Source organism: Procambarus clarkii, chromosome 58 (assembly GCF_040958095.1).
Source record: "Procambarus clarkii isolate CNS0578487 chromosome 58, FALCON_Pclarkii_2.0, whole genome shotgun sequence".
In the NCBI taxonomy this organism is placed as follows: domain Eukaryota; kingdom Metazoa; phylum Arthropoda; class Malacostraca; order Decapoda; family Cambaridae; genus Procambarus; species Procambarus clarkii.
In genome coordinates, this window is record NC_091207.1 from 10118839 (window position 1) to 10135754 (window position 16916).

General features: G+C 42.7%; 1 protein-coding gene across 1 annotated transcript in view; it reads right to left on the reverse strand.

The window, feature by feature from the left end:
* Positions 1-3777: 3777 nt before the first annotated feature.
* The window catches only part of LOC123768049 (NADH:ubiquinone oxidoreductase core subunit S3), a 47143-nt gene continuing 34004 nt past the window's right edge, over positions 3778-16916 (reverse strand). The window contains 4 exon segments of the mRNA XM_069306540.1: positions 3778-3899; positions 3901-3971; positions 3974-3983; positions 11259-11411. Of these exon segments, the coding sequence (XP_069162641.1) occupies positions 3825-3899; positions 3901-3971; positions 3974-3983; positions 11259-11411 (309 nt within the window). The 3' untranslated portion in view covers positions 3778-3824.

Here is a 16916-nt window from a genome sequence, read left to right on the forward strand (position 1 = left end):
AACACAGTGTTTTCCATTACATAACTAGCACATTATATAATGGTCATTACTGGTGAAATTCCTATATAAATGGGTGATATAATTACCTGGCCAAACTCAAGTACTAAAGTGACCAAGACATATCGAGTGCCATAAATTCAGTCACCTACACATTCTTTAGTTTTACAATCCAATTTATACCATAGCTTTTTCCAAAAGGATAATAATGGTAGTTTTGAATCCAAGTAAAGGTCTGCAAGTCGTCTTAAGTAGAGGATTCAAATTCATCAATCAATAGTTTCCCTAATTTTTTTTAACCAGTTTTTTTGGATTATTTTGCATGACTTTTTGTTATCCATAAATATTCATAGTAATCATCCACCATATTCATGATCCGGGCTTCTGTTCACTTACTTGTTCCAGTTAACTTTCCCAGATGATGATGTAGCTCTGTAAAAGCTGGTTCGTTTTCATTACACTCAGCACATGCATAACAGCCACTCTTTAATTATATCAAATATGAATTTCAAACACAATACACCTTACACTAGAAGGCGAAGGGACGACGACGTTTCGGTCCTTCCTGGACCATTCTCAAGTCGATTCAAGTTCTCAAGTTGAGTCAATCGACTTGAGAATGATCCAGGACGGACCAAAATGTTGTCGTCCCTTCACCTTCTAGTGTGTGGTCTGGTCAACATATTTTAGCCACGTTATTGTGACTCATCACCTACAATACACCTTAAACTACTCCACAATCCTCTTTTGTTTTTGCCATATTTTTTGCAGGGCAAACCTGAGCAAGCCTTCAGCCTTAGGACAACCTGCTCTTTGAGGATATAACTGCCCAACCGTGTCATTTTTTCCAAGAGTTTTTCACACCAATAGTCAAATCAAAGTTTCAAATTTTGGTGGGTGCATCAGGGGAAAGCGGTGAAGGAACAGTGCCTTGTTGTACCACTCTGTCCAGGGCATGAATAACATGTCAATGATTACTACATACCACTTTCTCCCAATAACAAGCATTTTCCTGATAGCCAAACCACACACACCGGAAGATGAAGAAACGACGACGTTTCGGTCTGTCCTGAACCATAATAAAGTCGTGTCACGTACAACTTGATAAAGGTTCAGGATGGACTGAAACAATGTCATTTCTTCATCTTCTGGTGTGTGGTTTGGTTGTCATATCTTCAATAATGTCATTTGTCATTGTTACAAATGATGTAACTGTGACAAAGTCATTGTTACTCATTGTCTGCAAATATCTTCTGATTACTCTTATTTTCTCTCACTCCTCCCCATATAATCCTTACACCTTTTCATTTGTCGGAAATTTCCAATACCCAAAGCACTAACCCCTAGCGCAACAAGATAAATGCGTTGTGTTAGGAAATTAAATTTACTATCAATATTAGTTTCTAGTGAGGAAGTGCCAAAAGTTTTATAGTATCGATGGTGTGTTATTGCGTCACCCACCATGTCTCACGCGGTGGCGATTTCTTTATCTAATTCTTATTAAAATCAGTCGGCAATTTGCTTTTATTTGTATTTGTTATTTAGATTGGAAATTAATTAAATTTAGCAAGAATTAAAGTGTACTTCCGTCTCAAGGTGAATTTCCACATCTGTGACATGTTGATTCATGGGTAAAATAATAATCACATATTCAGCATTTCTTAAATGTGCTTAAAGCACGAAAAAACTTCGATCCAGTGTTATGAACAATGAAAAATTGTTTTCTGGAATTTGATGTAAAATATTAGGGCGTAAAATGACGCCAATATCGTTTGGCTAGTGAACGAGATAAATTAAATAACGTGACTAATTTCCCAGATGTTCACCACAATCGAGGGAGGAGGACACGTCACTTGCGCACAGAGTCTCACAACAACATGAGCTCGATCTGATTTCTGCTGAAGCAAGCCGACTAGTATCATCCAATATTAAGGTCATCCGACGTCTCACGGGACCCAGACTTTGCTGCTAGCTTTACACGATAAGGGAAATTGTGTCCGGTCGGTTACTGAAATCCTATTGGTATTTATGGCAAAATATGTGATGGAATAGGCCGGCCGTTACACCGCAGGAGAATTTAAACATCCAGAGTAAGTTTAGGCCTAACAGGCAGCTAATCTATTCATTTGAGATTAACTGTGGAAATAATAGTACTGTACTGCAGGAATTACACTGTATGTTATCCGCAGAGTAGAGAGAAGCAACCGGGAGCCAGCTGCCTCAACTTACACTTTACACGTGGACTCGACACCCCAACTAGGAGGCGAGAATTTGGACTGACTCTAGAGGTTTCCCTGACGTTACACACACAAACCTACTCGGCAGCTAAGGCCTCCTAACTTATTCATTTACTTGTGTAAAGGAGGAAATGTATATGTTTATCTCTCAAAATGTTCGGTAATACGTTTATTGCTTGTGATGTGTGTCTATATATGTATTAACACGATGTACTGAACGGGTGAGAATAGCTTGAGCTACCTCATCCCTTTGTGTATATTTTACCTCAATAAACTTATTTCAATTTCAATTTCAACTTATTCATTGATAATTGTAGTTAGTCTACTAACTTTATAGAAAATATTATTTACCAAGATTTACTAACCTCATGATTACATAATATCATAAAGGTAGATTTAGCTTTTATTAAATTAACCTCCCAAAGGTTTTGAAAGTGGTAACACCTAACAGGAATATAAATCACTCATACAGTCTACTCAATAATAATTAACCTTAATATAACTAAACACCTGCTGGGAAATTCCCACACCACTCTCACATTCTAATATAAAACCAAACTTCTCTGTTGTTCCTCACACATTTCAGTCCTCCATGTCTGCACTTGCTTCCACAAATTATTGCAGGTACAAGACCCAGACTGGAGGCCATTATGGCCTTGTTGGATGAGGAACTAGAGAAGATGGCTCCTACCTACCTTGAGGTGCTTCCGGGCTTAGTGTCCCCGCGGCCCGGTCGTCGACCAGGCCTCCTGGTTGATAGCTTACTCTTACTCTTACAGCTTCCTAGCTTACTCTTCCATCCTCCTCATCAGAGGTATTTGGCTGCTTGTACAGCATAGTGCTGCAGGCAGTGTCCAAATTTCTATGCAGATGTCAGACCAAAATTTTGTACGTAAAATGGCCATCAATGATCAACGCCAATAATTCCTAATTTCAATAGGAGGCTATTCAAGGCAAAGTGGCTTAAAAACTCATTCAAAACCAATAATGAATAACAGTAAACAAAGCAAAACCACAAGACATCCCCCCTACTGAGAATACCTAACCACTAAGTAGGGGAAGTTGGTCAACTATACTTCACAACAAACATACCTGTCCTAACCCTTCACACTACTAAAGCAACGTGCAACCCCTTCTTCGTGCACCATCCAGGAATTAAAATCTCTATTAATTAAAATTACATCCTATATAAAAAAACTGAAACCAATACAATACTTATAACATGTGCATTATACATTTTAAGGACCTAAGGAAGTCTTTTGCATCATTAATATATTGCTCAGAAATGGATGACACAATAATATACAAAAATTCATCTTTAGATTTTATTTCAATCAACATTTACATCTATTTACATAAAATATAAAGTCATATTACTGTATGCTTATATTAATTTCCTTCTGCTCCAAATACACAATTCATCTTGTACAGTACTGGCTATCAAACAAAACTAATTGCATATGTGCATCAAATTTATCAATAATACTAACCATAAGTTGTCCAAGAATGTTAACAAGTCGCGACGTACTAAGTAAACAATATTTGCTTCACGACCTTCAATGCCTAAGGTTCCTATGGTAGAACTTGTGCTCACTCCTTCTCTTCTTTTATTGGCACATCCTCCGCGGCTGCGTGCTCTCGGAAATTGGGAAACTGTTCCCATGGTTGCCGAGAGGTCAAACTTGCGGTATTCCTGTGCAAGCTCAATGGGTTCCACAACCACTCGTTTGGCTTCTCATCGTATCGAACCTGAAAAATTGAACAAGTGGAAGAAAGTGTCTTATTATAGTATTTCAGTGATAATCAACTGTCATCCAATATTTTGTAAGTGAAGTTTTGAAGTCCTGTACTCTCTCCCTTTTCAATGATTTCGGCATTAAAAACTCACCTGCTGCAGAACTAATGTACCATATATGCCGGTGTATAAGTCGACATTTGAGACTTAAAAAAACCTCTCTCCAAAACGAAGGATCGACTTGCCGCCGAATATAAAATGTGAACCTTTACCACCGAGAGATTAGTGAACCACACCGAGCCTAACACTCATTGTACACCACTTGCCATAACTCTCACAGCCCATCACAGTTATTAAGATCATTTCACTTTGTGAAGTATAAAAATTTTCTCGGCAAACTGGTGAGGTATGGAGGAAGGGGAGTCAGCCAGCCTGCAGGCAGGCAGTGAGGAAGGCAGGGAGGGTGGGTGTTTGGGTGGGTAGGCAGGCAGGCAGTGAGGAAGGCAGGGCGGAGTGGTGTTTGGGTGGGTAGGCAGGCAGGCAGTGAGGAAGGCAGGGCGGGTGAGTGTTTGGGTGGGTAGGCAGGCAGGCAGTGAGGAAGGCAGGGCGGGTGGGTGTTTGGGTGGGTAGGCAGGCAGGCAGTGAGGAAGGCAGGGGCGGGTGGGTGTTTGGGTGGGTAGGCAGGCAGGCAGTGAGGAAGGCAGGGCGGGTTGGTGTTTGGGTGGGTGTTTTGGGTGGGTAGGCAGGCGGGCAGAAAAGGAGGGCAGGCATGGATGGCTGGCAGGCAGTCAGGGGTTCAGGGAGGGAGGCAGAGCAGGTGCTTCTGCCCACAACACTTTAGGTTGACAGGTAAGTACAACACCAGTCAGCTGATGGTTACTTTGTCATGCCTAGAGGCTACACCATGTGTCGTTAAATTGTTCTTAAATGAGGTGTATTCCAACTACGGTATTTACAATATACCACAATCTTCAGCATTATGATTGCTCCAGTATGATATCTTGTTAATAAAACAGGCAATTACAGAGCAGACAATGTGATAATTATCATCATCATCATCTCTCAATTGGCTTGTGGCTTGGAATCACTTGACAAACGTTATTCACTGCTCACCCGTGCTAGCCACTCTGCCGTGGCTAGTAAAATTAAGTAATTAATTTTTCCAATTATTTACATTATTTTCTGAACCTTTCAATTAAATATTGTGGATATTTAATCGACTTGATATTAGACAATCGACTTGAGAATGGTCCAGGACGGACCGAAATGTCGTCGTCCCTTCATCTTCTAGTGTGTGGTCTGGTCAACATACTTTAGCCACGTTATTGTGACTCATCGCCTGCATATCGTCGGATAGATTGTTTCATGTCAACATTTACATTTGACGTATATATTTGATATATATGTCAAATGTATAGTCAAATAGCAAACATTTTATTACTAAGGAATACATAGTAATGTACAGATGAAATACAGTACTAATGGGTACAAAGGGGTGGGTCGAAGCAAGCTACCGGCAAGTCTTGTGTCGCTAGGCTTGACCAATCCTGCGGGGAGAGACATTCACTCACCTCACTCTCACAACATCCACCACTAACACCACCAACCTTCCCTGACAACCACTCACACCACCTCACAACTACTAACCACTGGCCTCCCGACAATCACCTGACAGCTACTGACCACCTGCCTCCCATGACAACCACTGACACCACCTGCCTCCCATGACAACCACTGACACCACCTGCCTCCCATGACAACCACTGACACCACCTGCCTCCCCTGACAACAACTGACACCACCTGACAACCACTGACACCACCTGCCTCCCCTGACAGCCACTGACACCACCTGACAACCACTGACACCACCTGCCTCCCCTGACAACCACTGACACCACCTGCCTCCCATGACAACCACTGACACCACCTGACAACCACTGACACCACCTGCCTCCCATGACAACCACTGACACCACCTGACAACCACTGACACCACCTGCCTCCCCTGACAACCACTGACACCACCTGCCTCCCCTGACAACCACTGACACCACCTGCCTCCCATGACAACCACTGACACCACCTGCCTCCCCTGACAACCACTGACACCACCTGCCTCCCATGACAACCACTGACACCACCTGCCTCCCCTGACAACCACTGACACCACCTGCCTCCCCTGATAACCACTGACACCACCTGACAACCACTGACACCACCTGCCTCCCCTGACAACCACTGACACCACCTGCCTCCCCTGACAACCACTGACACCACCTGCCTCCCATGACAACCACTGACACCACCTGCCTCCCATGACAACCACTGACACCACCTGACAACCACTGACACCACCTGCCTCCCATGACAGCCACTGACACCACCTGACAACCACTGACACCACCTGCCTCCCATGACAGTCACTGACAACCACTGACACCACCTGCCTCCCCTGACAACCACTGACACCACCTGCCTCCCATGACAGTCACTGACAACCACTGACACCACCTGCCTCCCCTGACAACCACTGACACCACCTGCCTCCCCTGACAGCCACTGACACCACCTGACAGCCACCGACACCACCTGCCTCCCCTGACAACCACCAACACTACCTTACCGTAGCGGGGCATACAGTAAATCCCGTAGTTTTGGGGATACCGTAGTTTTTTCTTCCATACAGCGGGGCAGGGGAAGTGGTGCTGGCTTGTTCTGGGGGATCATCTTATATGGTGAATATAGGCCTAAACCTGAATTACACCTCTAATGTCTTGGGAGTCATCCTATGCGCCGGATCGACTTGTACGGCAGCAAATTCGATAAATATTGTATTTTATTGTTGATCAGCATGGTGGTTTCACTCGTAAGAATATTTTAGTGCCACAATTACTCTACTAATGCTCTTCTGAACATTAGTAGCGTAATTGTGAAATATAATAACATTAATAATAACACTAATACTATAAATACTAATAATAATACTAATACTAATAATAATGATGATAATTAATTACATTTCAAATGCATAAAGGCAAACAGGAAGGTACCCCAGGTTACCTCATCAACAAATATAAAGAGTATAATGAATATATAGGGTACAATTATTCAATGAGGATGTACATAATGCACAATCAGTTCAGAGAGTATGATAAACAAGGGAGCCGGTCGGCCAAGCGGACAGCACGCTGGACTTGTGATCCTGTGGTCTCGGGTTCAATCCCGGGCGCTGGCGAGAAACAGTGGGCAGAGTTTCTTTCACCCTATGCCCCTGTTACCTAGCAGTAAAATAGGTACCTGGGTGTTAGTCATCTGTCACGGGCTGCTTCCTGGGGGTGGAGGCCTGGTCGAGGACCGGGCCGCGGGGACACTAAAGCCCCGAATCATCTCAAGATAATCTCAAGAATACAGAATGGTACAATGTGCACACGATGATGTAGAGTGACTGTATTGCTGGATGTGGATGTTACAGGTGGGTGTACCTGGATGTGGATGTTACAGGTGGGTGTACCTGGATGTGGATGTTACAGGTGGGTGTACCTGGATGGGGATGTTACAGGTGGGTGTACCTGGATGTGGATGTTACAGGTGGGTGTACCTGGATGTGGATGTTACAGGTGGGTGTACCTGGATGTGGATGTTACAGGTGGGTGTACCTGGATGTGGATGTTACAGGTGGGTGTACCTGGATGGGGATGTTACAGGTGGGTGTACCTGGATGGGGATGTTACAGGTGGGTGTACCTGGATGTGGATGTTACAGGTGGGTGTACCTGGATGTGGATGTTACAGGTGGGTGTACCTGGATGTGGATGTTACAGGTGGGTGTACCTGGATGTGGATGTTACAGGTGGGTGTACCTGGATGGGGATGTTACAGGTGGGTGTACCTGGATGTGGATGTTACAGGTGGGTGTACCTGGATGTGGATGTTACAGGTGGGTGTACCTGGATGGGGATGTTACAGGTGGGTGTACCTGGATGTGGATGTTACAGGTGGGTGTACCTGGATGTGGATGTTACAGGTGGGTGTACCTGGATGGGGATGTTACAGGTGGGTGTACCTGGATGGGGATGTTACAGGTGGGTGTACCTGGATGGGGGTTCTGCGAGTTCTTTTACTCCCGAGCCCGGTACGGGGGCCAGGTAGGTTTTTACCCAGATATTACGTATAATTACGTAGTAGAATGGGTAATGGCATCCAGTTACAACTGGTAATGTCATCCAAAAGGAGGAACAGATTGAAATGAGCTTCAATTAGGGCCAAGAGGAAAGATGACCTTCTGTGCAATGAAGAGAGTCAAGTCAGGTCTGCTAGCTTGTAATTTGTGGTAAATGCTAAGATATAGAAGCTGACTAAGGTGAGAGGTCAACCAGGCACTGTAATGTGAATGATACCCTTTCAGTATGTACTGTAATAACATAGCCGGAGCGTAACGAAGGAGTGTCAGGTAATAGAGGCAAAACATGCGTTGAAAGTTGCACTACTCACCTTCCTCATGATGCAACCCATTACACACAGAAATCACAATTGCGTGATGCATCAAATGAACAAATCCACAAGGGCCGTGACGAGGATTCGAACCTGCGTCCGAGATCATCCCAGACACTGCCTTAATCGTCTGAGCTACGACATGGTCAAAAGGAGTTGAAACCGAAGTTCTACTGAACTTACTGGATCCTGCAGCCTCTCTGAGGCACAAACCAGGCCTATTGACATAGCTCGAGTGCATGGGGGAGTTGTGTAAAACCCTGGTTTGTGCCTCGGAGAGGCTGCAGGATCCAGTAAGTTCAGTAGAACTTCGGTTTCAACTCCTTTTGACCATGTCGTAGCTCGGTCGATTAAGGCAGCGTCTGGGATGCTCTCGGACGCAGGTTCGAATCCTCGTCACGGCCCTTGTGGATTTGTTCATGCAACCCATAACAATTGCCAAAATCCCAGGTATCTATTTTAATCACTGTGATGCTCCGAGTTTATTGAGACATTCCCCCAGTGCGCATAAAATGAAGTGTTCGCAAATTTTTGGTTGATCTTTGTAAAATGATAAATTCCCTTCACTAAAAACGTACATGTAAAAAGAACTAAAAAATTCCACTTACTTTGGCTGTGAAGACATGGAGAAGGGGAGGGGGGGGGGGTGAGTCACAGGCTAGTCGCCCGTGTGTGAAGCGCCCGGACACGGTCGCGCGGGCCATTCAAGCACCGTGTGTTGCCACAAATATATTTTCAATTATTTGTTCTATGTATTTCCAATGTGGTTTTATTTGTTTTTTGATCGTATATGATGCCTATTTGTGTTCCTTACAATATGTATACAGTAGAATGTTCATAATGTTCCATGGAACTGTGATACATGTGTCAGTAATGTGTCCACAATAAATGTTTATTGTTGCAATATTACTTGTTAAAAATTCACTAATATTACAATATGTACAGTTTCACACACTATTTACACAGTAACACTGTATTCTACACTCAGTACTTCAACACTGAGTGATAATCAATGAAGTAGTCCATGGTACACAGCGCGACTTCGCTCACGTTGCACCAGGTACAGATAGATTTTCGCTCCCTGTTTCTTTGTTCTGTGTGCTTGCAAATAACACACTCACGTATACCCGTAGCTTTAGTACCTGTAGGTGGTATGCAGCCAAGCTTATGAAACGTAAGGTAGTCTTAAAAAGATTATAGGAAAAGATCAATTTGTAAGGTAGTCTTGAAAAGATCGTTTTGTAAGGTCCCTGACTGGAAGAGATTCATTCAACCAGGAAGGGATTCAGCCATTCTGGAAGAGATTCAGCTATTCTTGAAAATATCTATGGAAAACACCACCATGGAAGCCGCTAACAATTCATCTATGCTACTTGTATCAGATGCATCATTACTGAACCCAGAATATGATTCATCTATGTATTATCTATAAAAATTGGAGATGGCAAGGGTGGCGGCGCTCAGAGCTACAACTGGATACGCTCGCTATATCGTCCTCATTGGTGCCGTATCATTTGCATCCGACCTTTGTGTTAGGTCCTTATTGTGCCTAGCTTCATCAATATCATGACCCTTATGTTCCTTAAACAATAAGGTCTGAATTTCACCGACAGAGAGTGATCTTTCAACGCCGCGTCGGACAGGCGTTTAAGAGCCAGAGGCGCGTGCCCCACCCATGGTTGCTCACTCAGTACTAACCCAGCCAGCAGCCGTAGGATATTCTGGGAATTTTTTCCAAGATGGCTGCTTCTCACTGGAGGTCCCAGGAATTCATTTTGTACACAACCTACGTGCAGGTGTCTTGAATGGGTACGAAATATTCAAAAGGTGTTTTCTTAGTTGGCACAGTTTCCCACCAACCGAGTTTTCTCAGTTGGTGCAGTACAGTGGTTAATGCCAGGTAAACAGGGGCATCAGGTGTGAAGAACAACTCGTCCTCCAAAAATGGGGAGGTAAATGTAACAGCACAAGTAAGTGCAATTATGTACTATTCATAGTAGTAAGGAATTGTACTTATTTTCACTTAGTATTAAACCGTACTGTCAAATATATTGTGATTTTTTTAGTTTACCTGAAAAGCTGAATAGAAAACCACGATCTAACATAACCTTCATAGTGTTTGAAAATAAGCATTTTATTGCTTCTTAATTACAATTAGTACTTAACCTATAGCTATATTGATATTACAGTTTTATAAAACTAATAAAACAAAACTAAAATATATCAATAAATTGTAAAGTAACTCAGAATATTTTCAAATTATGTATAAAATCTCTATTGTTTAATAAAACTGAAAAAGAAATTTCTGATATTTAAAACTTGTGTATAGCAAATTGAACTTGAAAACTTCATCTTAAAATTCCGAGTGTCTTAACAGAAAACGAGGAGAATAAATGAGGAGGTAAATGTAACAGCCCCATAAGTGCAATTATGTACTATGTATGACAGCAAGAAAATGTACTAATTACACTTAGTATTAAACCGTACTGTCAATTCGGAGGATAAGTTGGTGAGGAAACATGGCTGACTGTCAGGCTGTCACGGGCTGCTTCCTGGGGGTGGAGGCCTGGTCGAGGACCGGGCCGCGGGGACACTAAAAAGCCCCGAAATCATCTCAAGATAACCTCAAGACTGACTGCTTCTGTCCTGGCAGTGTATTGAAGCTGGGCATCTCCATCATAAGCCCAGAATTTAGAACGTGGTAAAGGACCCTCTTATTATATAGTAAACATTCTCAGCATGACAAACTTGTTGTGGAATAGATATTCAGAGAAAAATATTTTGGTATTGTTCATACCTCTACATAACCTGATAGTGGAAAGTCTTTCCTTAATGGATGACCCTCAAAGCCATAGTCCGTAAGAATTCTGCGAAGGTCTGGGTGGTTGGCAAAGAAAATTCCATACATATCCCACACTTCTCGCTCATACCAGTTGGCTGCTTTGTGGACCTGTTGGGGCAAAAAACTTATTAATAAAGTTTTCGACTGGGAAACAGAAAATAACATGATGTTTAGCAGTGATAAACTCCAGGTTACCTTGAGGTGCTTCTGGGGCTTAGCGTCCCCGCAGCCCGGTCATCGACCAGGCCTCCTGGTTGCTGGACTGATCAACCAGGCTGTTAGACGCGGCTGCTCGCAGCCTGACGTATGAGTCACAGCCTGGTTGATCAGGTATTCTTTGGGGATGCTTATCCAGTTCTCTCTTGAACACTGTGAGGGGTCGGCTAGTTATGCCCCCTTATGTGTAGTGGAAGCGTGTTGAACAGTCTCGGGCCCCTGATGTTGATAGAGTTCTCTCTCAGAATACCTGTTGCACCTCTGCTTTTCAACGGGGGTATTCTGCACATCCTGCCATGTCTTCTGGTCTCATGTGATGTTATTTTTGTGTGCAGGTTTGGGACCAGCCCCTCAATTATTTTCCACGTGTAAATTATTATGTATCTCTCCTGCCTGCGCTCAAGGGAGTACAGATTTAGGCTCTTTAGTCGGTCCCAATAGTTTAGATGTTTTATTGAGTGGATTCTGGCAGTAAAGAATCTCTGCACGCTCTCCAGGTCAGCAATTTCTCCAGCTTTGAAAGGGGCTGTCATTGTGCAGCAGTACTCCACTCTAGAGAGCACAAGCGTTTTGAAAAGTATCATCATCGGTATAGCATCTCTAGTGTGAAAAGTTCTTGTTATCCAACCTGTCATTTTTCTTGCAGTTGTGACGGCTACTTTATTGTGTTCTTTAAAGGTAAGGTCTTCCGACATGAGTACACCCAGATCCTTTACATTACCTTTTCGTTCTATGTTATGATTTGCCTGAGTTTTGTACGTGGTTTCTGTTTTTATATTTTCAATTTTTCCGTAGCGCATGAGCTGGAACTTATCCTCGTTAAACACCATATTATTTTCTGTAGTCCATAGAAAGACCTGATCTACATCTGATTGGAGGTTTGTCGTGTCCTCTATGTTGCCAACTCTTATGAAAATCCTAGTGTCATCTGCAAAGGATGATACAGTGCTATAGGTTGTGTTCTTGTCTATGTCCGATATGAGGATGAGAAAAAGTACTGGAGCAAGCACAGTACCCTGGGGGACTGAGTTCTTCACGGTTGATGGGCTGGATTTTATTTTGTTGACTATTACACACTGGGTTCTGTTAGTCAGGAAATTGTAGATCCATCTGCCTATTTTCCCGGTAATTCCTTTTGAACGCATTTTATGTGCAATAACACCATGGTCACATTTATCAAAAGCTTTTGCGAAATCTGTGTAAATTACATCAGCGTTTTGTTTGTCTTCCATAGCATCTAATGCCATATCATAGTGGTCCAGCAACTGCGACAGGCAAGAGCGCCCTGTTCTGAAACCATGTTGTCCGGAGTTATGGAGATGCTGTGATTCCATGTATTTCGTGATCTTACTTCTTAGCACTCTCTCAAAAATTTTTATGATGTGCAATGTTAGTGCTATCGGTCTGTAATTTTTTGCCTCTGCCTTATTTCCTCCTTTATGGAGTGGTGCTATCTCTGCTGTTTTTAGTATGTCAGGGATAACGCCAGTATCTAGGCTTTGTCTCCACAGAATGTGAAGGGGCTGTGATAGTGGTTTTTTACAGTTCTTGATGAATATGGAGTTCCAAGAATCCGGGCCTGGTGCAGAGTGCATAGGCATACTGTTTAGTACAAAGTACGTGAGTACTTTGTACTAAACAGTACAAAGTACAGTACTAAAGTACTAAGTACAAGAACAGTACAAAGTACTAAACAGTACTTTTTACTGTACCTGAGTACCAGGTACTCAGGTACAGTAAAAATGAGGACCTTAAACATAATACAGGGTACAAAACACAATCAAATCTGCCCATAGTAGGAAAGCAGCATATAAGGGATTTGGGAATAATAATGTCTGACGACCTAATGCTTAGGAAGCATAACCAAGCAAATATTGTGTCAGCTAGAAACATGATAGGATGAATTACGAGAACTTTCAAATCCAGGGATCCCATCACAATGGTTGTACTATACAAATCACTTCTGTCCTGTCTTGAGTATTGCTCAGTACTGTAGTCACTTCCCCCTTCAAAGCAGGAAAGATTGCTGAAATGGAGAGAATTCAGAGAACATATACGGCATACATAGACGCGATATAGCACCTAAATTATTGGGATCGTCTCAAAACTCTCCAAATGTACTCACTAGAAAGGAGACGCGAGAGATATAAAATCATATACACGCGGAAAATATTGGAGGGCCTGGTTCCAAATCTACAAGGTAAAATAAGAACATACTTGAGTGAACGATTTGGAAGAAAATGCAGAATAGAACCAGCAAAGAGCAGGGGTGCCATAGGCACAATCAGAGAACACTGTATAAACATCAGAGGTCCACAGTTGTTCAATATCCTCCCAGTGAGTATAAGAAATATTGCCGGAACAACTGTGGACATCCTTAAGAGAAAACTAGATAATTTTCTTTAAGGAGTGCCGAACCAACCAGGCTGTGGTGGATATGTGGACTTGTGGGCCTCTCCAAGCAACAGCCTAGTGGACCAAGCTCTCACAAGTCAAGCCTGGCCTCGGGCTGGGCTTGGGGAGAAGATTTCCTAGAACTCCATCAAGCAGGTATCAAGCAGATGGCAGTTACAGAAAATCCCCAACCACAGGGGAGTTTTCCAGAGCCATTGCTCCCTGTGCCTCTGAGGGGGCCAGGTTCTGGCTCGTGGTCCCCAGTAGGCTGAACTCCATTGACTAACGTCTTGGTCTAACGTATCTCATATTAGCCCAATAGCTTCAGGGAGCCAGAAGGGCTCCCCAAAGCATACATCTTATCTTGAGGTTATCTTGAGATGATTTCGGGGCTTTAGTGTTCCCGCGGCCCAGTCCTCAACTAGGCCTCCACCCCCAGGAAGCAGCCCGTGACAGCTGACTAACACCCAGGTACCTATTTTACTGTTAGGTAACAGGGGCATAGGGTGAAAGAAACTCTGCCCATTGTTTCTCGTCGGCGCCCGGGATCGAACCCGGGACCACAGGATCACAAGTCCAGCGTGCTGTCCGCTCGGCCGAACGGTTCCCCTACATTTTCATGTAAGAGCATTAACAAGTGTACAATATTTTGCTTAATGCACATGTGTTCCTGCAAACAAAGGCGCTAACTGAATCAGTGCTATAAGGGGTCATAATAGTATTTTGAGGGGGTTAATAGTGCTATAAGGGGGACATTTTATTGCTATGAAGGGGTACCTGGATTGTACCCAAGTAAGCTTCTTGGAGTCTTCTACTCCAAGCCTGGGTATGGGCCAGGCTGGACTTGTAATAATTTGGTCCAACAGGCTGTTGCTTGGAGCAGCCCGCGGGCCCACATATCTACTACAGCCTGGATGGTCCAGGACTTCTTGCAGAAAAGTGCCCAGTTTTTTCTTGAAGACTGTAAATTTTGTTCTGACAATATTTCTTAGATTTGAGGGAGGATGTTACGACCCTGGGTTCCTCAGTGGAAACCAGAGGTCAAAATTGAGCGAAATAAACTGCCTTATAGTATTGGAAACGCATCACGAGGTGCATTTGTTTGTATTTTCCCTGCCAGACGTAAGACCATTCTTGTTTCTCAAAGAGCATTTAAAGACTGAGCTTGGGGTTGATTATTAAATAATAAAATAGGCACCAACTATGTTTACTAATACTTTCTAATCATTTGTAAAGTAAACCTGAGTAAACTTGGGATAGGAATGCTGTATGATTAGTTGAGTAGTCTGCTGGCAGCGAGTCTACTGAGGGAGAAGAGTGGAGATGCGCTCTTCTCTGGCTGGCGTTGTGGTGAAAGGAAACCTCCTCCCCTTCCTCTGTTTCTTTATTTCTGCGTCGTTGTTATCCAGTTAAGTAGACTGTGTAGCATCCTCATTGTCTGGCATAAACGGGTTCTATGTGTAGAGCATTGATGTGTAGCAATTAGGTGTTCACTAGTGTATATTTTTACAAGTTACTCTAGGGGATTCCAGGGGAACCAGGTGGGCTCCTGTGTTACCAGTAAGCTCCCTAGAGTCATTGCTAGTGTCCCTTGCCTAGTAGAACTTTACCCTAGCTTGTTCTCAGTGTAAACCTTGTATCCTGCTTAGGTGGACCAAGGCTTTTAACATAAGATAGTGTGGTAAAGTAATTATTATTATTGTTATTGGTGTGAATGTATATGGGGGGTTGTTAAGGGGTTAATAAATAAGTAAGTTAGTAAAGGAGTATCCATTCTTCCTGTGTAGGAGATCTATGATCAACCTCTAGACTGACATTGTGTAGCCAATTATTATTCTGTGGATATTCCACTTGGGGGCCGGGCCTTTTGGATCTCCCATATGTGATAACTCTTAATGCTAACTACTGCCCCTACACCCATGTTATACTATATCCCCCATAGTACAGACTCCCATTTATAACAGAGGATATTAATCAGCCATGGACCTCCGATGTTCACTGTTCTCTGATTGTGCCTATGGTACCTCTACTCTTCACGGGCTCTATTCTTCATTTCCTTCCATATCATTCACATCAGTATGTTATTATTTTACTTTGTAAATCTGGAACCTGGCCTCTGGTATTTTCCATTAATATGTTGATATCTCCCTCATTTCCTTTCTAGATGAAAGAGTTATCAAATATATGAAAGATATATCAAATAAATATATATGGCAAGATTTGACACGATAAAGCACCTAAATTATTGGGGTCATCTCTAAGACGATCCCAATACTGTAATTTACGATGCTTTATCGTGTCTATGCTTGCCATACTATCACGTCTCTGTATTCCTCCATTTCAGCAACCTCTCCTGTTCTGAAGAGGGAAGTGAGTAATTAAGCGGTGGGACAGCTCCAGTGATTTGAATAGTATGAGCATTGCGATGGGATCCTTGGATTTGAAAGTTCATGTAATCCATCGTATAAATTTTCTAGCTTAATATGAGAAGATTTAATTGTATTTTGTACACTGTGTTTAATTTAATGTTTTCATTTTTACCATACCTAAGTACCTGGTACTTTATCATTGTTAAACATGTTATTTTCTGCTGCCCAGTCAAAAACCTCATTAATATCAGCTTGCAGTTTTTGAATGGCTTCTACAAAAGCAATTTTCATTATAATTTTTTGTCATCTGCAAAAGACGACATGAAGCTGTGACTTGTATCTTTATTTACATCTGATATGGGACTAAGGAAGAGCAGTGGTGCAAGGACTGTGCCCTGAGGTACACAGCTTTTCACTGTGCTTTTGATTTGATCTGAGTAACTGTTATGCTTTCAAATAAGAGTTCATTTTCATGATATGAGAGAATTATTGTACTGCTATGAGAGGTCATTATAAGCTATGAGGGGTCATTATAGTGCTAAAAGTCATAATTACATTGCTATGAGGGGTCATTATAGTGCTAGAAGGGGCCATAATAGTACCATAAAAGGCATCATTATACAGCTGTAAGAGA